Source organism: Siniperca chuatsi, linkage group LG12 (assembly GCF_020085105.1).
Source record: "Siniperca chuatsi isolate FFG_IHB_CAS linkage group LG12, ASM2008510v1, whole genome shotgun sequence".
Classification (NCBI taxonomy): Eukaryota; Metazoa; Chordata; class Actinopteri; order Centrarchiformes; family Sinipercidae; genus Siniperca; species Siniperca chuatsi.
In genome coordinates, this window is record NC_058053.1 from 13,734,122 (window position 1) to 13,760,453 (window position 26,332).

A 26,332-nucleotide genomic window follows, 5' to 3' on the forward strand; every position below is an offset into this window, starting at 1 on the left:
ATGCAGCAACTAAATCAAAAATGGAAAATTATGGAATACATAAAATCTACATGAAAAACATGTTACTTCTTAAAAACCAACACTGTGACAGTGACACAAACATACAGGTTGTTGGTGAGCTTTTCTCTGATGGTGGAGAAGTCCATGGGCTTCTTGATGACCTTCCTGTATCCAGGGACAGCTTTGTGGTTGACCGGCGTGAGGAAGGGCCAAGCATCCTGATGGGCCTCTAGCTCAGCCAGCAGCACTCTGGAGAGAACGAGTAGCAAACAAAGCTGAGCTCAATCAGTTTCACCTGTTTGAGAACATTTTTGAAACATTGTCAGATTTTTATTTTTTTTTTCACCACTTGATTTTAGGATTTGGTCTGATGTGAAATGGATGTTTTGATAATAGTTTCATGACTGCACATTAATTATTGTCTTGAACATGTATCTCAGGAGCTCATCTAAAAATGTACATATTTTTAACAATATGAATAGGTAAAGTAAACGCTGCTAGGTCCTATGCATGCAGTGAGTATGTGTTCATGCGTACCGGCACATCGCGAGCCCATTTGTATTGTTGTCTTTGGCCGTTTTGGCTTTTTTTGCACAGGAGACAGGGCCGTCATGCCTGGCCTGGGAGCTGGGTGGGCTGTCGTCTCCTTTCCTCTTCTTGAACTCCTTGGTACCTTTCTTTGGCATGCTGTTGCTGCTGGCAGCCTCCTCTTTGATGAGCTCTCCAACTGCAGATGGCTTACCATTTCGTTTTACCTCAATGCCTTTCTTCCCTCCTCCAGCTGTTCGGCTCTGTTGCTTCCTGCTCCGGGGGGAATGACCACTTTTCTGAATGACAGAACACACAGAAGACTGGTGTAGAGACACACAAAACATATCATTTTAAAATCAATTAATTGGATGAATACATGCGATACAGCTATGTTATCATATGACAATTGCATGGCGTGAGGTCCCTTAGATCTACTGTAATAGTAAAGAAAAGATTTTTATTAGGGTTAGGGTCTCAGCTGGTGTACCTTCGCTACACAAGTGGGACAAAACCATTCGCCGTCAGGCACTGTAGTGATCTTGGGTTTATGGCAGTATGTGTGGCAGCCTTTGTCACAGCCATCACAGAGTAAGAGCAGTTCTTCATTATCCCCCTGTTGACACAGCTGGCAGTGCTGGAAACACCAAACATATGTAGTTCAAATTGATATACATCACTATGACAACTAGTGATTTATGCAATTCTGTGCAGCCAGGCATATTGAATGATGTTTATTTGTTACTGATTGGGCTATTATCTGATATAGTTGTTGCCTGGTGATGATGTATTGTAAATTGATGCTGCTAACACACCTTTCCTTTATTTTCACCCTTTGCCACGCAACAACCCCCCTTTAGAGAACACAGGCTGTGCAGATTCATTGTGTTATCCTTGAATTCTTTTCAAGAGGTTTATGTATTTTTAAAGGATCAAACAAATCCAACAAACCAACCGTTTATACAGTAGTTTTTATGAGCCATGCAGCCTTAAAGATTGATCTTCATGAAGAAGGACCTCTTTAGTGTGAGCTATAAATTGGTGTTTAAATTTATGTACAATAAAACAATATAAACAAATATGTGATTATGAGAGAGATAGAAATCAGGGGTCACTAACCACTTTCATGATGGATCGTTCCCAAGCAATGGATTTCTGCAGCTGCTGAAGGCAGAGTGACAGCTGAGCTGAGCTGCGGACTTCACAGAGGGCTTTACGCCACAACCTCATCCCCGGAGCCACCTCATCCTCACTGCTTAGAGGTCACAGAAAGTGAGACTGCAGCATAACTGTTCAGCATTCACATGCACAATCTGAAACATTATCACACTGAATGATATCGGCCATAAACAACCAACATTGAAAAAAAAGTGAAAGAGGGAAACCGTCTTTAGTATTACACACAGTGAGAAGTTAAGATTCTCTAGAATGAGTGTGGGATGAACCTTCACAATCACCACTAGCGATGGTGCAGGAGCATTTACAATGACATTATCCAGTCTGATCTGAAAGGTTGTACTAATGGGTCTCTTCCTTTCCTACCTTCGCTCGATGTTCCTCTCCAGCTCTGCCAGCCTGATGACAGCAATATCAAGTGGATTGTTGGGCCGTCGCACCACGCTGCCAGGAAGTTCCTCCTGGCTGGTTTCTCTCTGTCCCTTCCTTTCTGGAGCAGGGGAAGAGAAGAGCTTGTGCTCATGATAGACCAGATCCTCCCTCTCTGACTGGGGCTCGGGATGCATCCAGCCCTGAGGGACACATGGTGAAATATGGCCATCGCCAGTATTTGATAACAGAGTAATTAACATTGAGACAAAGAGAGGACACAGGAGCCTAATCCAAGCATATACTGGTGAATTAAAGAGTAGATGAGTAGAAAAGAGTAGATGAGTAGAACAGTAGGATGCTCATTTGCCTGTACCTTGACCTGCAGGCTGGCAGAGATGACTTTCCTCTCCAGACCCTCGACCTGCTGCAGCAGGCTGATGTCCACCTCCATGGCCTGCTCCTCAACACACCAACTCTCCACTGTCTCCTCACTCACCTCCTGCTTCTCCAGCTCTGCCACATCAATCACTGCCACCACACATACATACAAAAATTACAGCAAACTACTGTCTACTGAAAGCAATCTCATTGTATTTAATGTAACGTGACAAATTGCCACATCACAAAAGGTCAAATAACAATACTTCTATATCATTGCATGTCAGTTGAATCTTGACTTAAAGAGAGCAGAGGAAATGTGGACCAACCATCTTTGCTGTTGACACAGAGCTGGGTCATATACTCCGTATGTTTTTGGATCTGTTTCTGCAAGACCTTCTCTCTGGTGCCTCGGCTATGGAGGGCCTTGACCAGACAGTGCAGTTCCTCCATGTCTGACACCCTCCACCAGCCACACAGCATCTCTGCCAACACACACATGCATACATTTAAAAACTAATGTCACATCATCGTTTAATTTTAGCAACATAGGGAAGTTGTATCATATGACAGTCATCACAGCATGTATTCCAGTGCTGTCTGTGCAGTGAGTATCTTAAGTCCAGTGTATTTTACTTGTGCGTACTGGCAGCAAGCCATTCTTACCTTCGGGGATAGGCTGAGGACTAGGGTAGTCCTGGGTCTTGGCCACCTCCACAGCAGGGAATGAGGCACAAGCAGGCTTGTCACTCAGGGGCTCTGGGGTCTCACTCTTGTTGACAGAATTGTTATTTGCCAGGAAGAAGACCCTGTTGCCATTACCCTCTGCATGCTGGGAGGCCAGATCCAGCATGGGGGGTAGAGAAGTACCAGAGAAGGGCAGGCTGGACATGTCACACAGCATCAGTCTGCTTTGATGAATGCCAGACTTTACTTGCTAAGAGGAAAAATACACACACTTTAAATTATGATCAGACGACAATTTTATTTTACTACCACATGTCTAACGTATAAGGCAACACAGTGGTAGCACTTAAAAGTGTCCAACATTTTCACAGAGTTTCCCATGCGTTTGCAACATGAGCAAAAATGGACAGTGTTCTTAAAAAAAAAAAAAAAGCACTGCGTGATCTGAAATAATTGTGATGGCGATAGCATTATTGTTATCCACCGACCTGAAGGACAGACGACTGCATGTTATTGATCCTAGCAGGAGCACTGGAGCTGGCTGTAGCTAGGGGATTAGGGGAGAGGGAGGAGGGGGATTTGGAGCTGATGGTCTGTAGAGGAGACGAGGAGGCTGGGGGGCTGGAACCAGAGGTGACCGAGGCCTCGTCGCAAGGAGAGCGAGGCAAGAGGCTAAACCACTGGTTGCTCTTTTCCGTCAGTATCTTGGAGAGCTGGTCGTCATGAAGGATAGACAGGGGGCTACAGGTTATCCAGGGACTGCTTTTGAGCTGGGAGGCACTAAGCAGAGATGGCACTGAAGTGTCTGTTTTATCTATCAGTCCCTGCTGAGTAGTGGCTGTCTCAGAGGTGGGATATGAGGGATAAGATGCAGTGGTAGGGACTCTAGCAGAATGACTGTTGTGAGAATTGATGTCTGAATCTTGAGCCATTTTGGCTACTTCAAGGAGTTTGCTAAGCTTAGAGAAGGAGCCGGGTTTTTGGAGGAAGAGATTCAGGCTGTCTTTGTCCTGCTGACTCTCTGGTGTGGATGTATCACCGTCTGTGCTCTCTGCTGGGCTGGAGACCACTGGCTTCTTTGTCTCTTCCAGCTGCTCTTCTTTTTCACTGATCATCTGAGCAGTCCTCTGTCTTGTCTTCTCTTTCTTCACCTCTTCATAACCTGAGGCAAAGTGCACAAAAACATTACTATTTCTATCCAGTACATGGTGAAGAAGGACAAAAGTGAATAAAATCTGAGCTTATCAGTTTGGTTTGCACCTTCACCACTCTCCATGCCTTCCACAAAGATGCCACCACACTGCGGAAGGACCCAGTAACGTCTCTTGTAGCGGTCCTGTCCAATCGCCATGGAGCGCAGTGAGTGAGAGGAGTCAAATAACTTCCGTCTGATCTGACACTGTTGCTAAAAAAGACAGAAAGTACATTTATTAAATTTATTGATGAGCTGATCCTGAGAAAACGCGAATTCGCAATAGCTGCGACCACGTACGCGCATGCATCCACGCGTTGATGCATTCACACACACACACACACACACACACACAACCTTACAAAACACTTGACCTTCATGGCAAATATCATTCTCATAGAAAGTTGCAGTTGCTATAGGATAGGCACAGATGTAGGGGTGGGGTAAACCATCACCAATGAAAAAGGATCTCTGCTTAGTCCAAAGATGCCTCCCAGAAGTGTCTATGACAACCAGTTCACGAGTTATGAAAGCGGAGGTGGCAAAATGGTGTGTATGTGCATGTCTGTCTTTCTGTGTGTCTTTCTACAAAGTTTGGTCATGTTACGTGAATCCGTTTAGAAGCTATACGCCTTTTTTTTTTATAGGCCACTCCCACTGCCACATCCCCTTTTTGCCAACTGATATGAAAAGTTGATCAGCTGTCCTTTGGCTCATGACCAACCTTTCCACAAAAACTTGTGCAAGTCTGTCAATCCATTTGGAAGTTATGCGCCTTTTTGCGATAGGCCACTCCCATTTCCATGCCCCTTTTAGCCAACTGGCATGAACACAAACACACACCTTCACACAAACACACACCTTCACACACACACACACACACACACTTGACCTCCATGCCAAACAGTGACCGCCAAAGGGTGGGGAAATTTTTGTCGACTGACCAACCGACAGCGAGCGATAGAGCTGGGAAAAAAAGAATAAAAAACAAGAGTCTCATAGGGTTTAATTTACCTTGTATGTTTTCTCTATCTGTTTCTCCAGCTCCTCCATGCTGGTCGAGTGTACACTGTTGTCCTAGATGAAAAGATCTCATGAGGCCAGTTGACCAGCTGACATTTACTATAACAAACACTGATTTAGCTGCTGTCTCTAGCAAAAGCATGATGCTGTCACTGACCTCCTCTTCACATATCTCTGCTTTCTTCCCCTTCTTCCCTGCCGATTCTTCTTCCTCATCATCGTCATCGTCTCCTTGGTCTTCACTGTCGTCGTCATCGTCCTCTTCCTCCTCACTGTCCCCTTCTTTCCTCTTGCATTTGTTTCTGGCAGTGGGGATGACAAAAGTGTGGCTGTCCTCTCCCCCCACACTGCTGTCTCTCTTCCCTGTCTTCTTGGCATGGATGCTCCTCAGTCTTTGAAGACAAAAATTTACATTCAGCATGTAGAGTACCTCGTTCATGTGCAATTCAGATTGTTTCAGCATTGCCATCTCATTAACTGACACAAAATGTTGAATCTTGATGATGCATATACTCACTTGCGAAGCTTTCCCTCGACAACCCACTTATCCTTCCTCAGGTTGGTCATGTGATCTATGTTTTTGTCGATCTCACTGCAAAGTATCAGACAATATTGAATTTTGTATAAAAAGAGAATGATGTGTTTGCGCCACACTGCAGTGTGCACCAGATGTGTTTCAAAGTGTTACCAGTGCTAATGAAAAATTGATGAAACGTTGTTTGATGCAACCTTGTGAAACTGTCCATCAGACCACAATTTGTCGTATTTCTTTTGATACTTCTGTTATTCCATTAAAATTGATGCCTCCATGAATAAAACAAGCCAATACTTTCCGCTCTCAGGCACAGAAATTAACTTGTTTGTTTCAGGCACAAACACTTGCTTATATAGTGCTCTGAATCATTTTCACAGGTCAAAAATGATTTATTTAACACAAATGTATCAAAACCTTAAAATGACCAGGATTTATTTTAGTGGTAGTTTAGTTTACTATCAGTAGTCCATTAACATTACTGCCCTACAAAAAACAGAGTTTGCTTTATTTGTTAAACAGCAAAATCAAAGAAAAAATTAGGCAGGACCCTGACCTGATCACAGCCTTACTGCAGCACAGCTCATTAACCAGGAATGCTAGCATGGAGGCCTTCTGTGACGGGCTGTGGGCCTGAAACGCCTTGGTCCTGAGGCTGAGGGCCAGAGCAGCCAGCTCTGTCTGCTCACAGTGACCATCCATGTAGATCTGCAGGATCTCAGACACATTGTCTCGGTTGATCCCCACATTAGTCAGGTGGTCCCCCAAGGCAGTCTTATTCTGAAAGAAATAGTGTTTCAAAAATGGAGTTAAGTCACAGTGTTAAACAAACAAATGCTTAATTTTTTTACCTACTAAGTTAAAACCAGAATTTCTTTTAATATACTGTAACCCATGAGAGCATAAGAGCGCAATGGGAGTCTGGTAAAACACTGTCCTTTTGAGCAATTATCTCTTCGATAAGTGAAGTGCTTAAGTGGCCCCTGGGAAGTGTCTGGGACACATCTAGGATGGATGTGCGAATTATTATGAAACATTCATGAAGTTTTAGTTGACAGTCTTGCTATCTCTTGTCCCTGTATGCACATCTCACTCAGTGTACACACAGCCAGACACATCCTCTTAATATGAGATGTAATAATGTAATGTAAAATCGTGTAAAGACATTATTACACTATACAGCACAGCATGGACAAATGGCCTTGGGGAATGAATTAAAATTATGGTTTAAAATGTATATGTGTACTATCTGCTCCAAACCACTCCTAAACAGACTCTTCATTTTCAATAATTGAAGCAGTGAAAAGTGATATTTGTACAATAGTTACGTGAATCAATACATTTAATGGGCACATAGTAGCAGGTGTAAGCTTGTTTTTGTATGTTTGTGTGCGCACTGCGCATACACATGTAAATTACAATACAGGAACTATTTACAATTCAACAACGCTACAAATTCTAGTGTAATGACAGACTCTCACCTTGTGAGCTGCAGGTATACCAGGATCACACACAGCTGCAGAAAGCATGCTCACCAGCAGGTCCTGCACCTTGCCCATGCTGTCCTCAATGTTGAGCAACCCCTCTTGAAGATCACTTAGGTTGAGCATGTTTGGATTTATGTCTAACCTCAGGACTTTCCCAAAGCTGCGTAGAAATTGCAGCACCATCAGGCAGTCGGAGAAAGTACTTCCTGGTAAGACCAGACCAGGGATCCGGGACAACTCTGGAAGTGGCTGGAGAGAAATACAAACAAGATTTTAAAAATAAAATGTTATATTTGTCATCTCTCAGCCCATTTGAATCTAGAATTCACATTAAGACAATTACAAAATCAGCCTATCACCTTAAGAATATATCAAGAATTAAATAACTTATGTCTCAGCAGGATTTAGAAAAACCATGCGTTTATCTTCAGTAGGTTCAACTACTGTAACACTGTCTTCGCAGGTCTCTGTCTGGATGGCTGCAGCTGATTCAGAAAGCTGCTGCTAGAGTCCTCACTAAGACCAGGAGAGACCACATTACTCCACTTCATAGATCTTTACACTGGCTTCCTGTTTGTCATAGAAGTTATTTTAAAAAACTACTCTTGGTTTATAAAGCACTGAATGGTTTAGGGCCAAAATACAATTCTGATCTGCTGCTCTGTTATGAACCATCCAGACCTCTCAGATGGTCTGGATCAGGACTGTTTACTGTCACCAGAGTCAAAACTAAACATGGAGAAGCAGCATTCAGTTGAAAGGTGCTATACAAATAAACTTGCCTCGCCAAAGAAACAGATGTAATATTGATTGTAAGACAGCTCACAAATCATCATTATAATTTATTATAGTTTTAAATATTTTGTCAGGTTTACAGAGAACTGTGTAAAAGAGTTTAAAATTATTTTAAAGACAAAGTTAGATTACATTTTCCAGTTTTTCTCACAGTGCTGGTGTTACTTGTTTCAGTCCTGTTAAAGACATGCTATGAATAAAGCTCACAATTCTTTGATTATGAGTATCTACAGTAATCAGTGGTAGTCTGGTTGGTGTTTTGGCATCAGTAGCCACTTGGTGGCAGTATTTTGACCTACACCTGCTTTCTTTTTAATCAATTCCAGATGCTTTCAGTGATATTACACATCTATTTTGGTAGATCTGATAGTGAAACAATGAAACCATAAATTTGGCAAAAGCATTTCTAATCTTCATGCCTATAGCTCCTACAGTGATTATAATGATTGATTTCAATGTCGAAAAAATCCCTGTGGTGGTGGAAAATCCAATCTTTCCACACACATCTACTCCACAGATGGAGACTACCCATGATGACATACATGGAGTCTCATTTTCATCTGCCAGCAGCTCCATAGTGTGTGAATACCTTATGATCTGCTAAACACATGTCTTCATTTGGCTTCTTCAGCTCTTTCGCTATTTCCAGTTCCAGTCTTCTGAGCTCCAGCTTCCTCTCTTTATTTAACCGCTTCTCATCCTTCTTCTCTTTCTTCAGACGCTCTTTCTCCTACAGCCAAGAGACAGTATCATTGACACCACAGACTATTGTGCTTTTGCTCAGAATTACAGAGGGTGGACACAATAAAAAACACAAACTATGACCTCTGTGAACACATTTCACAATATGTACACATTCTGTACTTTTATGCTATTATGTCCCACTGTTGACACCACTACAGACTGCAGCACTTTGACATGAAATTACTAAGGAAAAGAAAACACAATCAAACAGTGAAGCAGAACACAAGAGCGGGAATGACCAGAAACAAGGAGCAGATCAGGTGTTACCCACCTCTGCCTTCTTACGGGCCTCCACAGCCTTCATGAGCATCATGTGCTGCCTGCGCCTTTCCCTCTCCTGTCAAAGCACAGACACATAGTTTCTATTATATTCACAGTTGCTACTATTTTTTGAAAAGAAAAGGGCTCATATACACAATACACAATATGAACCCTGTGACATGCACAGTGGAAGAAGAAACACAGATCACGCATTTGTCACATTCATCACACAATCAAAATGTTGCACACTGTAAAAACACAAAACAGTTAAACCACATGGAACACAATGATAGACAAAAAGCTAAATTGCAGGTAGTGATGCATACACACAAAGCATAAGCTCAAAGTTAGAAACAGCCATTATTAATCTGAGCATGTTTGCAAGCGGCAGACTGAAAGGTACAGGCAAAGAGCTTTAAAACTATAAAGCAGCAATTACAGGGACAAGCAGAACACTGAATTTATAACTTTACAACTGATGAACAATGTCATATGAAACTATCAAGACATCCTAGTCCATCTATGCTATCATTGCCTCCCTAGACAGTTAAGATATATTTAGTGAGAATAATGCTGCAAATTAACAACCATAATAAAACATTTAAATCTCAAATGCGGAAAACAAAAAAAACAGTTAAAAAACAAGATTTTTGTTTCCATTAACTCTGATTTACACCACTGGCCAGAGTACAAACTGTATATTGGCTTTTCTCAGGTGATCGAATCGATTAGAAAGTTGGCTCACAAGCTGTAGAGTAAAAGGATTTTGAGTACCTAAATTTGATCAATCCAAAAGAAAAACAATGTAATAGGTAGTTGGTGTTCTTTCAGGCTATCAGAGTGCTCTGCATCCTGTTATATTTTCTGTGGAGTTTCTGTGGTGCATAATGGATGTGTTGGATCTCTGAGAGACAAATAGCACAGACGTATGCAGTGCACTGTTCTGGAAAAGCCATGCGGAAAGATGTAGTATGACTGCAGCCAATGCGACACTTTACGCATTGCCATGATGGCAACCATTTATCACAACACGTTCACAATATGTTGTTAAATGTACAGAAACAAACATACCCATACCATATCTAGTCTATGCCTCTCCAACTCCTGGTAGAAAGAGTTGGTAAAGTATTAAGAAATAGAAAATCACACAAGAAAATCAATGCAAGAAAAAATCCAACCAATGGTAAGATAAAATAACAATATAACCAAGAACACCCAAAGCGAAATTTGACAGGATATATTGCACAAAATAATTTCATTAGGCAAATGATCATTAGTTAGAGACATTCAGTTTAAACACAGAGGAAGAATGGCTTTGTTATGTGGTTGTGGACAAGATACCTACCTGGTTCTTCAGTATGACAGCTTGCAGTCTTCGCATCTCCTTCTCCTTTAAGAAAAAACGATAAACTCAATTAGACAACATACACACACAAATTTTCAATAATTACGTAATAAAAAGGCATACACAAATGTCTTGCCTCATACTGAACAACTTCACGCTTAAGTTCCAGGCCTCTAGACTTCATTGGTTGAGCTAATGGGAAAACTTTTTACAGATACATGTTGCAAGAAGGTGATCCAACATCTTTTTATCACAGTGATTAACCAAGACAAGCAGTACAATGGAGCAAAAACATTATACTGCAGACAAGGACGGGGCAAAAATTGAGTCAGGGGCATGACGGGCATTTGTGGCAGTTGAACAATCAGACTGACTTATGTTTTAAGCAGTTTGAGAATAGAAGGAACAGTTTACAATCACAGATTGTTCTTAAATGTCATAGTACTCACCTTGTTTCGCTTCTCAGCCTCCAGTATTTTGGCATTGGCTGCTTCTTCTTTCTTCTTTCTTTTTGCCTGTACATGCAAACCAGGTCACGCAACTCATTTAAAACGCATACAGCACATACACCACAGGAAAGCTTTGAATGAATAAACATTTGATTGGGGCAGCAAATTCTGATTAATGAAAATTAACCAAGATCATTTTCTTAATTAAAATCATCAAGTGAAAAGAATTAAGGACAAGGAAAATTATCTTAAATGTATAAAATCCATATAAATCTGGTTTGTAAAAGAAATGTTAATTAACTGTTGTACTTAAAATTATGGCTAAGTTTGCTAGATTGCTTTTTTCCAATGTGTTTGGCACTTAATGCCTTCAATGGAAAATATTCCACAGAAAGCTAAATGGAGCCAGTGGCTCACTGATAAAGTCAAATCTAACATACTGAAATCTTGAGCAAAGAGATGATTATTTCCTCCCATTAAACACTGAAAGACAAAGTGACTGTAGTTATTATGAAACACCAGCAGGCAGTGAGAATAAATTAAGCAAAATTTCTATCAGTAATTATAGCCCCAACAAAATCCTGTTAAGAGCCGCTTGCCAAGCGTGTCAACTGAAATTTGATTTATAAAAAGCTAAAATACTTCACAGCTTCTATTAGTGAGGGAATGCTAAATAGGTATTTCACCTAGCCATGGTAAACTCTGGGCCACCTCTTACTTAATGAAATACTGTATTTTGTATTAAGCTCCATCACGGTCTGAGGAGATTTTCATATTCAATGGCACTTTTGCAAAAAACCAATTAAGCATTAGTCACATGTACTCGCTAGATGTGACGAAAAGTGGGACCACATAATTTAGGAATAGCCTTTGGTTGGGTTTTTTAAAAATCCTATCAACAGCAGAAAGGAAGTGTTTTAGAATGTTTCTGCAATAACTTTCAGGACGAACCTCGAGAATTTGCTGTGCACGGTGTTCTTTCTCCATACGAATTTGCTGAATGCGCTTGATCTTCTCCTGGTAAAAGGATGAGGGCAAGATCAAATAAATTAACTGTTAAGTCATGCATGTTATAGAGTGGCAAGGGGGAGCGGGGTGTGGGGTGAAGAAGCACAGTGGGTCTATGCAGATGAAGAAGGTGCAGCATTTAGAAGGATAGAGGCTTCCTTGTAGAATTTTCAAAAGCAATTCAACTGTGCTTAAAACCTTTTCACCTTGAAGCACACAAACTCTGAATATGAACAGAGCAGCTGCAGATAGTTATGAAGCTTTGCACAGAAAATTAAACAATGCACACAAAGAAAAATCCTTACTTGCTGTTTAAGAATTTTCATCTGCTCCCTCTTTTTCCGCCTCTCTTCTGCAGCCATTATTGCTGGAAGACAAACAAATTAGACTTGCACGTGGCATTATGATGTAGTGTTACAGAAGAAACTGACTAGAAAGCAGCTGTTTACCTTGTTGCTTCCTTGCCTCCTTGGCCGCTTGCGCCATGGCTTGCTTCTCAAGTTTTCTCATCATTTTGATCTGAGCAGCCTGTCGAGCTATTTCTGCAACATGATGAAATGTGTTAACTGAAATCACAGACCCTATTGAGTTAAAAACGAAAAACTGACCCGCAGATATTCTTACACTTCACCAAATCCCTCTCAACGACCTCCAGAGGAAGTACCTGGAGTTTTGCAACGAGCCACTGTAGTGTTTTTTTAGCACGTGTGGTTCTAGAAAGAACCCCTTACAGCTTGATTTTGAGGAAATGACACAAAAACATTCACCACTAATGTTTTATTAAACATCTTTGAAGCTGAGCTGGAAATATCATGAAGTGACATCACTTTTTCCAGTTGGCCAATTATCCTCACAAAAAAGACCATGCACCAAACCACTAAGTGAAAATAACACTATACACAATATATAGCCAATAGCTGTTGGTGTTTAATGGTTGATTTTCTCTTGAACAGGTGCTGCAGTTTTCTAAGATGTAAACTGACCTTGAGCCTCCAGTTTGCGTAGCAGCTTGGCGTCACTGACATCTTGGAAGTTATTTTCACCAATATTAAGAGGATGAGACTTCCATTGTCTGGCCCCAGTGCCATCACCTATCAGCTGGTGCTCAGACTTTGTGCAACGGCTACGCCTCCCATCCATCGCTATGATACTGGGAGCGATCTCCTCCTCCGCCAGCAAGAACCACTGTAGACCCTGGGTTATTAGACGGAGAGGAAAGACAGATTAAAACCAACAAACCAAACATAAAATGGCTAGACTGATTATCTACTCATTGCTTTCATTTATGGTTTTTCATGTTGACTGGCGTAACTGTTTCATCTCTCTTTAACACAGTGTTGTCAAAACAAACACAGATGTGGACATTGTAATTTCCATCAGTGCAATTTCATCAATTACAAACTGCAGCTTTAAGGTGGGCGTAGATCACATGACTACAGTGATAGATTGAAATATACATTACATATTATTTAACTTTTCCATCTATGATTAAATAGCATATTTTTTGCAGAATCAATGTCAATATCCTTCAGTGAAGAAACTAAATATGAATTCTAGCTAATTAGTATACCATGATGAAAGGTCATGTGACAGTTGTGTTATGGAGGTAATGGGAGATCCTGCCCACAAAAAGAAGTCAAAACATTTACCTCTGGTCCTTCTCTGGCTTCATAGAAGTCACCAACTTTAATTTTTGTACTGAAGCTGAAGTTATCCCGTGATATTTCAGTTATTCCATTCCGGAGTAAGTACTGCAGACAAAAGAATAATGCACATTAATTAAAGCATTGTTAAGAAGCCATATTAACTAGTCAGTCACCACACATGTCATCATTTCAATTATATAATGCTATACTGATGCAGTGAGCATGTGCAATCATTTAAGGCTTTAAATATACTTTCCATAAAATAAAGCTACACATTGTAGATTTACCTTCATTACATCAGGATACTGACGCAGCTTCTTCCCACATGGGGCAAAGTAAGCGACCTCTCCTTGTAGACGACCTGCCACAGTCCTGATTCGGGTCTCTCTTTGCCAACTGAGGAACAAAGAAATTGCAAAAATAGTACATACAAGGTACCACATAGGTAAAACACGAACAATATCATAATCACTGTACAGCTGCATTCATTCATCATTAATACATATTCTATAAGATGAATGTTTCTCTCATAAAAAGTTCCTTCCTGCAGTCTTAATAATATTGCTCTAGTGCCAATGTAGGGACAGATAAATATCATCTTCTCATTCACAACAGCAAGCAAACAAGGAGATAAACTATGTAAATGATGTCTGTTAAGCTGTGTATTGGGTAGTCTGGGGCCTTGTTGTCCTCTGACCCTTTCAGTAATCACAAACTTAAATGGACATGGGCCAAGTGGGGCAACCCCTCAGTTCCCATGAGCTCCGCTGGAGAGCAGGCTTACTGAAAAGACATGTAGGCTGTTATCCCAGACAGAGTAGGGGCTGATATATAGTCTTGTGGCCTCTGTTTCCTGTGAACTTGCTGATGAAAAACATCCCTAGAAGATGAAAGGCACTATGGTCCAAGGCTGCAGAATTTGTGTGCAGGGAGCTGCTAATGTTCCATGTCTGTGTTGAGGCTGGATGCAATTAACCCCTTGATGCTTAACTGCTGGGCCTCATTTCATTTCCTGCCCACTATGACCTACTGCTCAAGACAGGCATTTTTAAGGCCGTAACAGGAAGACAAGGATGTTTTTTGTGGTCTACTCCTACTTAGCTCTTGATGAAGACATCACTGTCCTCAAATCAGGAACTCCAGCTGTGCTTTTAAAAAAATGTTTTAACACTTAGTGAAAACTGTCTAAGCATGATTGCTGCGTTCTTGCCTGATTTCATGTTACCCACTTTTACACACGTGGATCTGCCCCAACTACAGGACGACAAATAAATATCTTGCTCATGGCGTAATGACAGTACTTGTTGAGAGAATGGAGTGTTTAATAAATGACGTTTTCTAAAACACAATTCATTGTCTGTTGTATGTGGCAAATCTGGAGATATAATATTTGCCATGGTGGGTGATCATGTGTCTTACACTGCTCTACAAAAGTAAAGATGACCGCAGGTGACCTTTTAGGAAAGGTCACTTGTCAGCCTTCAGTGAGCTGACATTTTACTATAACACCAATTGCATAAACACAAACAATGCAGGTATAACAATAATGACAAATGGAACACGGTTAGACCATCAAACCTGTATGTGTTTCTTTAAATATGAAGTGCATGCACAATATCTCACCCAAACTCAAGAGGCAACCGTAGAACTCTCTCATCCGTTACTCTCCTCCTCTTCCCTGATCCTAGAAAACAGGAAAAATAACTCAGCGCTTTTCGCACCTCCAGAAAATCCACAAACCTGCCATGTTTAGGGATATATCCACTACACAAAATTAGGAGGGGGATATATTACTACAAATATAAAACCTTCAACCCTGACCCTGTTAGACATATCAATTTATTGTGGATAGTTGTTTCATATATTAAATAGAAAACTTTACTTCACACAACTTCACTTCAATGACCATACGACCAGGGTCAGTGGAATTTGTTTTCGGTACAGCATAGTAGGGTTAGCTGAATTCAGGGTCAGCACAACAGTTCAGTGGTTGTAGTATTGGTAGTGTAAAATATACAGTTCCCAATTTAAAAAATGTAAAAGTTTATACATTTTTTTAAGATCATCAAGAGTGATTCACAGCATACATCTGTGACATGATTCTTCTATTACTCCATAGCAGGATTAACTGGAATAATAAATGAATATTTTCCCATTATGACGAGTCAGAATCCAGCTCTGTTATAACGTAATTTGCTCCGTGACTCATCCATTATCAGATATATAAAGCATCTGCCTGGGTTATCAAAGCAAAAGCTGCTGGGGACCATCAAAACAATGACGCAACCAGTTTCTTCCAGAGTGCTCATTTTAACCTGGAACTATTGAGAAATGTACATCGATGTTTTCATACTAGTGTCCTTGGTTGGACAGTCTGAACAAGCAAAAAAGGAAGGAGGACAAAAAAGCCTGGACTACCAACAAAACAGAGTGGGGGCGAAATAAATACCCTGCTGACTTTGATTATGATCCTGCTTTGTTATCTGAGTGAGTAACACTTACCTGAAGCCTGAATCACACATTAAAGTATCTTTTTAAATTGTGAAATGAAGCTGTATTGTAGGTTTTAGATATATTTGGTCTTTAAGCAAACACAGATTTGGTACCTGGCAGTGTGGCGAATGTGAAGGATGGCGACAGAGTGCTGTGGTTACTCAGTGCCCCTGAGCTGGTCACTGTGGTGGGGGTGAGTAGACTACTAGGTAAACTAGGAGGCTTGATGATCTTCAGGTTAAGCAGCGAGCAGTTGGCTGAGAGGGTTGAGGAGGACTTGTGAGAAGACAAGGACACTTTAGTGAGTTTCAGAGGAGTCTTTTCTGCATCGCTATCTGCTTCTGTCTCACCGTGCTCCTTCATATCATCCTCAGAGCCATCAGAGTCACTTTCCAGATTGCTCTCCGACTCTGCAGGGGATCCCAGCGTGACAGAGGGAAACAGAGAGAGAGCAAAATTATACTCTGATTAGCATTCTTCTCACACCCAAACCATACAGAGCACTGCTAATTTCTAGAAGAAGCCTCATCTAACTGCTTATATCTACAATAACATGTTATTAAAGGTCTGTTTAATCTAACCTGACAGGCAACTGCCAGAATCTTCATCCCCAATATCATCTTCATCGTCTTCATCATCGTCATCATCGTAGTCATCTCCTAAAGAGTCATCTGAGTCCTTGCTGCTGTGGATATCAGACTCGCTGCTTCTGACCAAGTCTACAGGTGGACAGGATGAGTTGGTTTTCTGGAGGTGCTTTCCTGCATGCAGAGACTTGGGAGTCTTAGTCTTCCTTGATCTGTGAGTAAGACCTGATGAGGCAGAAGATTTAAGTGGGGAAGCAGAGCTGCCCGACATCTCCTTGGTGCCAGTGCTCAAGTTGATGGGCATGGGATAGGGAGGGCTAGTGGCTGCCAGGAGGGGCCTGCTACTGGGGGTGCTGCTCTGGCTGCGGGGTTTAGTGATGAGGGCCAAGGGGGCATCCTGAACTCCGCTGTGGATCACTCCATTAGGGTGGTGGTTCAGGAACAGATTGGCATCATTGCTGTGTGGGAGAGACAGTAAATGACTGCTCAACGTATCTGACGAATGTTTATGCGGTGTCGGCAATGATGAAGAGGATGCTGAATTTTGGTGACTTTTATACCAGTTCTGGCTCTTAGGTCGCAGAGAGAAAGCTTGCTTCACAGAGTCCTTGGAATGGAGGGGCTTCATAGATAAAAATGAAAAGGGAAACAAAGAAAAAAGGAAGTAATTACACAAACTGTCACTCACATTACATTGCTGTGGGCTGTGAATGAAGGAATTTAAGGTGTAATAAGAGACAAGGACAATGAAGAGCAGGCTCAAGCCTGTCAACAACAGGAAAGAAAAAAAGGCTGCTGTGGAAAATATTTTCAAATTGTTTGGCTTAGTGCCATTGTGCGACTTTAGCTGTCATCTTGTATTTGTTGCTATTGTCATACTCTGGCAATCAAAAGCCTGTATTTAATGTACCACCATCATATGAATTAAAACCCTCTTGTTATAGACTGCTACATTTTCCCTCCTTTTCAAAATAATGACAATAACAGAGTCCTTTAAAAGAGACTGATTTCTCTCTCTTGATAACAAACATCCCAAAGCATAACAGAGCTAATTGCTTGTCAATTTTGTGAAGCATTCCCAGTAGAGCTAAATGCATTGTCACTTCTAGTCATGTAGCGGTCAGACTCACATGCAGTATAATAAAAGCCCTGATAATAGTCTATAAGCATTCATTTTCTGTTGCCCACTGGGAACCCACTGACTTTTATTTATTTCATGACAGAAACAATTTTTGTACCTTGTACCAGAATTGAGGGGAAAAAAAGGAAAATCAGCGTCAATGCAGCAATATGAATACCAAATATAGCTCACCTGTTTCAATTTAAAACTATTCAAGTGTAACGATCTTTCATCCAGAAGGTTCGGTGGTGGATTGGGTAAAGAAAAGCTGGACCGAGGCTTGGGTGACGAACACAGAGACAGGGGCTTCGAAGGGGAACAGAGAGCAAGAGGTTTGGGAGAGGAGGAGACAGAGCTATGCTTTGGTGAGGACGAATGAGAGAAGGGCTTTGGTGAGGTGGAAGGAGGTAAGTGTTTAGGTGAGTTGGACATGGGGTTGGGTGAGGACCTGGAGGGCAGAGGAGAGGCCTCCCTGTGGGACTGTGTTCGGGGACTGTTGCCGGCTGCCGACCCTGTGGCCTGGATGACACTGATGTGCTGCTGGCTTTCCTCCTCTGCAGTCCTGGAGCTCTGGAGGAACAGGGCTGCAGACTGTGGCAGGCCAGTAGGATGAGAAGAGGACTGGAGGCGGTACGAGGAAGTCAAAGGAACAATGTCACGAAGATTGTCTAGAGTTGTATTTCCATCAGCAGAGCAAGGTCTCTTCTTTTTACTCTCAGAAGTGTTCTGTGTCAGCCGCTGAGTAGGAGGATGAGGAAAATGGGGAGAAGACAGCATGTCATGTCAGCTCCTACTGACAGAGTCTCACAGTGGCAGTTCTGTCAGCTTGCACATACATCCAGTTTGCCACCCACCACCATGGCTGCTTTTGATAATCCAACTAACATTTGCTAAACAGAGAACAGTTTTACACGGGGAAACCTTTACTTTCACAAAACCTCACAAAATAACTTTTTAATTTTTAAGTTTTCATCTTGTTTCATACCATCCTAGCAATATGTTTTGATGTATTATTCTGAAAAGAAACGAAAAAAAAGTAAAATCTTTGTTTTTGTCAAGCTTTTTAAAATGTTGACCAAAAAAATGGTGTTCACTGATTTTCAAAACTGAGTGTGCTGCTGGATATGTAAACACAAACAACAGAAGTTCGAGTTCGCTTACCTTAACTTTCACTCGACTTTCTTTTTCTGAATCAGAGTCCTCACTGTCATTGCTCTGATCATCCTCATCTTCATCATTGTCCTCCTCCTCCATGTCATCAAGATCACTGCTGCTCTCCTCACCATCACTGGAGCTATCTGACAATGATCCCGATTGGCTGCCACTCATGCTGGAGGTCTCTAGTGGTCTTTTGTTGGGTTTCTAAATAATAATAAAAGTCCACATTTCTTAATGAAGTAAAACAGGAGAAAGGGCGCAAGGAACAACAAAACAGTGAAGTGAGTTTTCATGCAGTGTATTGTACTCAAGTATTTGAGTAAATACAATATTAACCTTTTCTTTTGTTTTCTGAATGGTCTTCTGGTGCAGTTGGCCTACGTCCTGGCTGCTCTTTCGACTCCAACTACTGTTGGCTTTAGTTTTCTCCATGTTTCCCTTTGTTGGAAATGAACTGGTGTTCACAGCAGAGTTCCCAGTAGAGGAAGAAGCACTCCTACCATTCACTGTTCCAATTACGCCTACAGAAACTGGCATTGTGCATTTCTTTAGATGGATACTCATGAGAGCAAGTAATATGAGTCAAAGACATAAGAAGGACAATAAGTCTTATAATGTTAACAATGTTAGCATTTTAATGTTAAACAAAATGTATATGTTTATGGAATCATTCTTTGTAGAGCCTCTTTGCTTTAAAATACCACAACATGTATGACCTTTAGCAGGAGCTAGCTCGTTTTTTTTTTACCTGAGGTACGTGACTGCAAGTGAACGGGATCATGACTGTTGAAGGCTGATGCAAATACAGGATGCAGACCCAGAAGAGGAGGGAAGAAGGCTGCTGCCCCTCTGGTATGTGCCTCAGATGGCCGCCACAGATCTGGAGTGGAGGAGCGATAGTACAGTTAGGCACAAGTAGCCACTTTATCTAGAAATGCAGAGAATCCAACCTGTTGACAGCACAGTTCAAAATACAGTTTTGCATTGATAACAAGTGCATTCCAATGACTGTGATTTCATCCCTTTACACTGAGAGTTGAAAAGTTAAAGCAGAGGTCATCTGGTAGAATAGCTGCAAAGATTCACCTCATCTACTAGACATGTCACAGCTGCAACAGTTTCCCAAGAGCAGCATTCCTCTGAAACAGCATCTGCCTTCTAAAACATCCATTTACATTGTGCTGAGGGTGATCATATCGGATATTGGATAATCGGATATCACTGAGAATGTCTTATTATTGTTGACAAAAATATTATGTCAAAATCTCAAGCAGTGAAGTTTCACATTTTACCTCCCCATTAGAATAAAGGATGACAACATTAATTAATGCGTACTATTACATGTACTTGTTTTGTGAGAAGAAGGTTCCATTTCATGGACAAGGCAAAGACATACAGTACAAGTACTATACAGTACTTCACTAAAGATATAATCCAAGAAGACCCCAAAAGAATTTCCATGATAGACTTTAGAAAATAATTAATTTCACCATGAAAGAAATTTTCCTCCTCACCTCCATTAAGAAAATAAAAAACATGCACCTTGAGATTTCCTACCTGGGAATGTACCAAACTGGGAGTGAGCAGCCAAGGCAGACAAACCAAGACTTCCTAGGCCTCCAAACTCAGAGCGGCTTGAATTTGATGTGTAGAGCCCAAAAGCTGGATGGCTGACTAAAGGAAAACCATTGGAGCTGCCAGACATATTTAAACTTTCATCCCCAGTTATCTGGAGCAAATGGCCTGGAGAACAAAAGGACACAGTTGGAAGAATGCTTAAAATATAATCTATTGATTACTATATGAATTCATCAGTTATCTACAAAAAAAGACGGTCTATGTAGAGAGAGTAGATTCCATTTACATATACAGTATATGTAAAATGCACAACAATGGATTTAACATATCATGGTATAATAATTAATTTCTAAACTCATTAATTGTTATTACCATGAAACAATTAAGGACCACTTAACACCTCATTTATTTTATTTATTAAGACAAAGCTGTGGATTCTGCTTGATCTCTTGCTTCATAAGAGACAGAGCTGTCTGGTGAGTCTGAGAATCCATTCATAGTGATAATCATGAATGATTCAGGGTCTGGCACCCCCACTCTTATTTAGAAAATTAGAACAAACCAAATAAATTTACAAATAAATCAGTAAGAAAATTAATAAATGAAAGAAAGAAGGAAGGAAGGGAAAAATGGACACCTACTGAAAGTATTCTAAAATAAAAGACTGAACTACTGATGCCAAGCTGACCTGTTCCTTTTACCACAGCTAAGGGCAATATATCCAGTGTTTGTTATTAGGACTATTTCTATCAGATAAACCAGTCTAGCCCTATTAACTAGATCTAATACCTAATTTTCTAAGAGCACAGAGCTGTGCAGGATAAAAGCAAAGCCCAGTTTATTTGCTCTCTGTAAATGCAAAGCTAACCAGGCTAAACATTCTAGGTTGTCCTACTGCAGTGACAGGACATCATCAGCATCATCAAGTAACTTTGGCTACAGTTCATTGACCAATTTACTGATAAATTATTATTTCACCATCTGGCCAATAAGCTTTATATTTATTTGTGTGTAACTGTTTATATATTAAAACTGTAACCCCTAATTGTAACCCCAGCTTTATTCTTTAAGAGTCTGCTAATATTTTAGCTTTGACATTATACAAAGTACTCCTGCTTTACTAGAACTGTGAAATCTTTCACTAACTTCTTTAAAATAACCAGGTCACGTCTTTTCTAAGATGCCAATATGGAATCAGACAACAGTTCTTACTGTTAAATTCACTAGGAGGTGCTGCATAAAAATGTTTCACCTTTCAAAGCTTTTAAGAATATGAAAGCTGGAGTATGATTCTATTCAAAGGGGTGTTACCATTAATGGTTGTGTGATATCTTTCTTCTACTTCCCACAGGGGATAAGAAATCTCTTAAAAGAACTCAATTTACTTCATACTCATAACAGCAATGTGACTACAGAGGTGCCAATGTGCTTTCAGCATTCAGTGTTCAGTCCAAAATAAATTATCTGGGAAATTTCTGTGCACGTTTAGTGTGGGGGTCTGAAAATGAATAATTTATGAGAATGTCTCTAATGTGTTCTTCATTGTGATAGCATGACAAAAAAAAAAAAACACTACTTTTTGGGGCATCTTATCATGAAGGAAAAAAAAATTAGAAAAATCACAAACCACGGTATGTAAATTTGCACATTATTTTGTGGTCAGGGGTAATCTGACAGCTTATGCATCACTGCTGCTCAATGCATAATGGCTTTGACCACAATTAGTATTCAGAGAAAACAAGAGGATGATGGCGACTGCATGCACACTGTGAGGCTGACAGACATGTCAAATCACGCAGGATAAACTTGAGCTAAAGGTTGTCAAAAGACATCCACAAGGGCGTACAAAGCTTTTTAATTGTTGGCATTCATTAATTCAACAGCCTTTCCATTCCTATCAAAATTGCACGCAACATGGTAAAACTGAATTAAAATTCTGGAACAATAAGGGGGCTTAAGACACCTTCTCCCAGTGTTTTCCACAAAATTTTGTTGGACAGCCCCTCCAAATAGATATGCCTCTTATTAATTTTTTTCCTCTCAAAAGCTTGTGTGGAAATGTAGTTATTAATAGTGCTATTAATGTTTATTAATATTTATAGTTAAGAATATAGATAAATGCAGACCGATTGTGAAGTCAGAATGGTGCATTCATTTACATTTATTAAGCTTGTGAATTTAAAGCTGTTTTGTGGGTGACTACAGGTTTGCAGCACTGCACACTCGAACCTTAACCTACCAAAAATAATTTCTCAACCTAATCCAAAATGTGGGCAGAATGATAAAATATATTGACTTGAAACAAAATAACACATCAAAACAAATTATTTTGAGTCATATTTGATCTTGTGCCTTGACTTTGCGCAAATATAAATAGTGTGTGTGTGTGTGTGTGTGTGTGTGTACGTGTACGTACCACAGGTGGTGAGAGGGGAGCTGCCTGCAGGGCTAGGGGCCGGTCTGCACTTGGTGGAGGTTGTCTGGGGTGGAGCAGGGGAGGAGCTGGCTGAAGAGGAGGCCATGTGAAGGGATGGGGCTGATGATGGGGAGGCCAGCCGTTCTCCAAACTCCATATCTGTCAAACACAATCCAGTCAACACTTAGAGATGCAAGAGGAGAAAAGAAGGGGGTGAAAAAAACCCACTCATTCCACACACCCCACTGAGACTTAGTTTCTCTCTGACACACATCTAAATTACCGTCACAACAATACTGGATTTCAACCTCTGACTTCTCAGTGTGTAGGACTCAAGAGTCTCTGAGATGGCCTTTGTGAAAGCAACATGTTATCCTCTATTACTACAAATAAGGCTGTGGATTAACTGGGTCATGATTTCTGGAAAGAGACATTGCTGATGAGTTTTTCAAATGTATTGTTTTGGCATTTTGAGCACCACAAGCCGAGTGTCATATAGTCCCATTATATTCAAAAAAATGCAGACATCTCTACGGCCGATATCTCCAAAACTCGTCAACTCACACCAAAACAATCTAGATGGATAAATAACACTACAGGTGAGAGGAAAAATATGTATTTTTGATTTTGGGGTGAACTGTCCCTTTAATAGAAAATGCAATCTTCAGCAACGCATTTTCATTTATCCTTCCACAATCTTTACATCAAGTCCATACAGATGCATAAACAGAAGCTATAATCAGCCTCCACCATTTTCTCTAATGACTCTCAGACCACTTCCCATAACCCAAATCATGCCACTGAAATTCTAGTACAACTGTACTCTTTCATCAGCACCAAGTTTTCTTGGATTTTCCATTATTTATGCCACTTCACATCCCACTAATCACAAAAGCCCACATCTGAAATCCCCTTTAACGTACACTTTCCAGATCTGTTTTACAGCCTGCCTTTGTTATAGTATTGTACATTACACCAAACATTTCTAGATCTCCCCGGTGATTCTCCTCTGCACAAGAAAACAGGAGCAGCTGATTAATATGAGGAGACATAGCTACCCTCTGAATATCAAGTATCATCCCTCACCAGGAACAGCACTGATGAGACGTAAATGACATGAAAGCTGCAGCCATGCTTCACTGGAAAGGCCACTGTTTTCTGCAGTAGTGTGAGTGGGAGTTGGTGAAGAACAAAGAACAAAGGTGCTTTCATATTTATAATGCAACATTTAAAAAAAGAAAAAAAAACAAAACAGTTGGTATCATTATGACCTTGCTTCATCACACTTCCCCTGTCACTCTAAGATGTCTAGTATGCTAATGAAAATCAAAAACCTTATCTGTGTATCAATTATGATTCTGTAAAAATGAAATTAAATATTCAACAGGGTGGCAAAGATTTTGCCAGGGATTAAAAGGTAAAATGTGTCACTAATAAATTCTGCACACTAAATTTTACTTCTTCATTTTACAGCAATATGCTGCAGATATGATCTCTTACTGGGTCATTCTTTTTTACTGCATAATTAAACTGGCATTTTCTGTCAATATGAGACCCGTGAAATTTTGTCTGAGGTATCCTTTCCTTTATAAATGTTAAAAACTGATTTATAGTTGACTTCATATGTTAAATCTAGTATTGCAAATGAATAAAAATATACAAGCAAAAAGCCAAACTGCTCTGAAGGGTTTTTGCAGCATTTACAAAGCCCATCCTGACTTCATTACTAAAATTAAAATGGGTTTAACAAGCAAATAAGCTTGAATTTATAAGCAATAAACATAAAACCACAGAGGCAGCAAGTATGAATTTGATGTATGTATGTACACCATCTTGGCTAATGTACGCATGTGAGGTGAAAAAAAAACACTCAAGCAGCAGGATGCAGGTCCTATGAAAGCACATATATACTAATATACCAGAGATGATTCACAGAACAAATGACTGATTGAATCAAAGTCATGCTCACATATGACTCCACAAGTATAATGCAGCTCGAGCAAAAATGTCTCTCAACAGAAAAACAATGAACTTCAACTGAATGAGATTCTAATGAAACAAAACACCATCAATCATTTAAATGTAGGCTGCTATAACTATTCAAATAAACAATCTAACCAATAATACAAACACTCAAGTGCAAGTGTTATGATGACACAGTATCTCAAACTTTCGCATTAAACAACATTTCTCATAATAACAGCCCTATGTCTCTGGGTCCTCCTCAAACATGACTGAGTAAAAGAATATTCACATTTCTGTCAGGGTAAGAATTCCTTTCTTTTATGTGTACAGAGTGGTATAAAGGCTGCACATTCTCTTGACACTGGCTATGCAAACTAGCTTGTACAATAAAATAAGGATGATCACGTAATGTTTAGTTAGTAGCTGGGAAAATGTACCTTGTGGACTTGCATATTCTTACTCAAGGTCATGGGTAGCTGGAGCGTATCCCAGCATGCACTGGTACATTAGGCAGAAGGTAGGGAGATCAGATTGGCGGTCCATCACAGGTGTAAGGGCACTCTCACACCAACAGACTATTTTAAGAGTGCATGCATGTCTTTGTAAATGTTAAGGGAAAGTGAAACACCAACAGGAGACACTGTGCAAGTGCAGGGAGACCAGTCAAACTCCAAAAAGAATAAGCCCTGGATCAAACACAGGAACTTCCTGCTGTGAAGAGGCAAAGCTAACCATCTAAGCAGACATGTTGCCTTGGATACAAAAACAACTGAACAGAAATCATATAGCTGTCCTCAGAACTAAGCTTACCACTGATTTAAAGGAAGCATTTAGTTTTCTTCATGCCTCTTTCATTATTCTACTGTTATCTGTTATCTATTGGGAAGACCAGCTCTCTTTGCTTTGTTGATGTTACTTGTTGAACTGGCTTAATGTCAAATACCTCATATTCTGAAAGCCTTCAGGAAGTTGTTCAGGATTTAATTAGCTTAAATATATAGTTTGATATTTTGGGAAATAGGCCTATGTGTATTCTCTTGCTGGGAGTTAGATGAAAACCAATTCCACTCTCATGTATGTATGGTAATATGAAGCTACAGTAAGCAGCCAGTTATCTTAGCTCATTAGGGCTGCTATTAACAATTATTTTCATTATCGATTAATCTGCAGATTATTTTCTTGATTAACTGTTTAGTTGACTAATCAAATAATTGACTTATCAATGTACACCTACTTATTATAAAAACTGGAAACAGTGGATAACAGCTAGCCAGGCTCTGTCAGAAGGTAACAAAATCCACCAATACTAGCATGCGCACTGTGTCCAGCCGAGAATGTGTCGTTTTTATACTTCGGTGTTTGTACAAACAAGATATACAGTGTTAATAAGCT

General features: G+C 40.3%; 1 protein-coding gene across 11 annotated transcripts in view; it reads right to left on the bottom strand.

Moving 5' to 3' along the window:
- The window catches only part of LOC122886104 (bromodomain adjacent to zinc finger domain protein 2B-like), a 48,003-nt gene that overhangs the window by 1,291 nt on the left and 20,380 nt on the right, over positions 1 to 26,332 (bottom strand). For 2 of the 11 annotated variants that reach the window (XM_044218031.1, XM_044218032.1), the window contains 35 exons: positions 22,976 to 23,134; positions 20,539 to 20,724; positions 19,730 to 19,861; positions 19,318 to 19,511; positions 18,985 to 19,185; positions 18,016 to 18,561; positions 16,698 to 17,325; positions 16,230 to 16,526; positions 15,247 to 15,307; positions 13,911 to 14,019; positions 13,627 to 13,728; positions 12,961 to 13,171; positions 12,427 to 12,519; positions 12,283 to 12,344; positions 11,921 to 11,986; positions 10,970 to 11,035; positions 10,521 to 10,565; positions 10,247 to 10,279; positions 9,186 to 9,251; positions 8,760 to 8,900; positions 7,370 to 7,624; positions 6,445 to 6,668; positions 5,874 to 5,948; positions 5,514 to 5,748; positions 5,348 to 5,410; positions 4,402 to 4,546; positions 3,630 to 4,303; positions 3,121 to 3,391; positions 2,784 to 2,939; positions 2,450 to 2,604; positions 2,071 to 2,276; positions 1,648 to 1,783; positions 1,019 to 1,165; positions 538 to 851; positions 106 to 249 (listed from right to left, as the gene is read on the bottom strand). In XM_044218031.1, the coding sequence (XP_044073966.1) occupies positions 106 to 249; positions 538 to 851; positions 1,019 to 1,165; positions 1,648 to 1,783; positions 2,071 to 2,276; positions 2,450 to 2,604; positions 2,784 to 2,939; positions 3,121 to 3,391; positions 3,630 to 4,303; positions 4,402 to 4,546; positions 5,348 to 5,410; positions 5,514 to 5,748; positions 5,874 to 5,948; positions 6,445 to 6,668; positions 7,370 to 7,624; positions 8,760 to 8,900; positions 9,186 to 9,251; positions 10,247 to 10,279; positions 10,521 to 10,565; positions 10,970 to 11,035; positions 11,921 to 11,986; positions 12,283 to 12,344; positions 12,427 to 12,519; positions 12,961 to 13,171; positions 13,627 to 13,728; positions 13,911 to 14,019; positions 15,247 to 15,307; positions 16,230 to 16,526; positions 16,698 to 17,325; positions 18,016 to 18,561; positions 18,985 to 19,185; positions 19,318 to 19,511; positions 19,730 to 19,861; positions 20,539 to 20,724; positions 22,976 to 23,132 (6,596 nt within the window). In that variant the 5' untranslated portion in view covers positions 23,133 to 23,134. Of the gene's footprint in view, positions 1 to 105; positions 250 to 537; positions 852 to 1,018; positions 1,166 to 1,647; positions 1,784 to 2,070; positions 2,277 to 2,449; positions 2,605 to 2,783; positions 2,940 to 3,120; positions 3,392 to 3,629; positions 4,304 to 4,401; positions 4,547 to 5,347; positions 5,411 to 5,513; positions 5,749 to 5,873; positions 5,949 to 6,444; positions 6,669 to 7,369; positions 7,625 to 8,759; positions 8,901 to 9,185; positions 9,252 to 10,246; positions 10,280 to 10,520; positions 10,566 to 10,969; positions 11,036 to 11,920; positions 11,987 to 12,282; positions 12,345 to 12,426; positions 12,520 to 12,960; positions 13,172 to 13,626; positions 13,729 to 13,910; positions 14,020 to 15,246; positions 15,308 to 16,229; positions 16,527 to 16,697; positions 17,326 to 18,015; positions 18,562 to 18,984; positions 19,186 to 19,317; positions 19,512 to 19,729; positions 19,862 to 20,538; positions 20,725 to 22,975; positions 23,135 to 26,332 lie in introns of those variants that run through there. The other 9 variants (XM_044218039.1, XM_044218038.1, XM_044218042.1 and 6 more) reach the window with 9 other exon arrangements.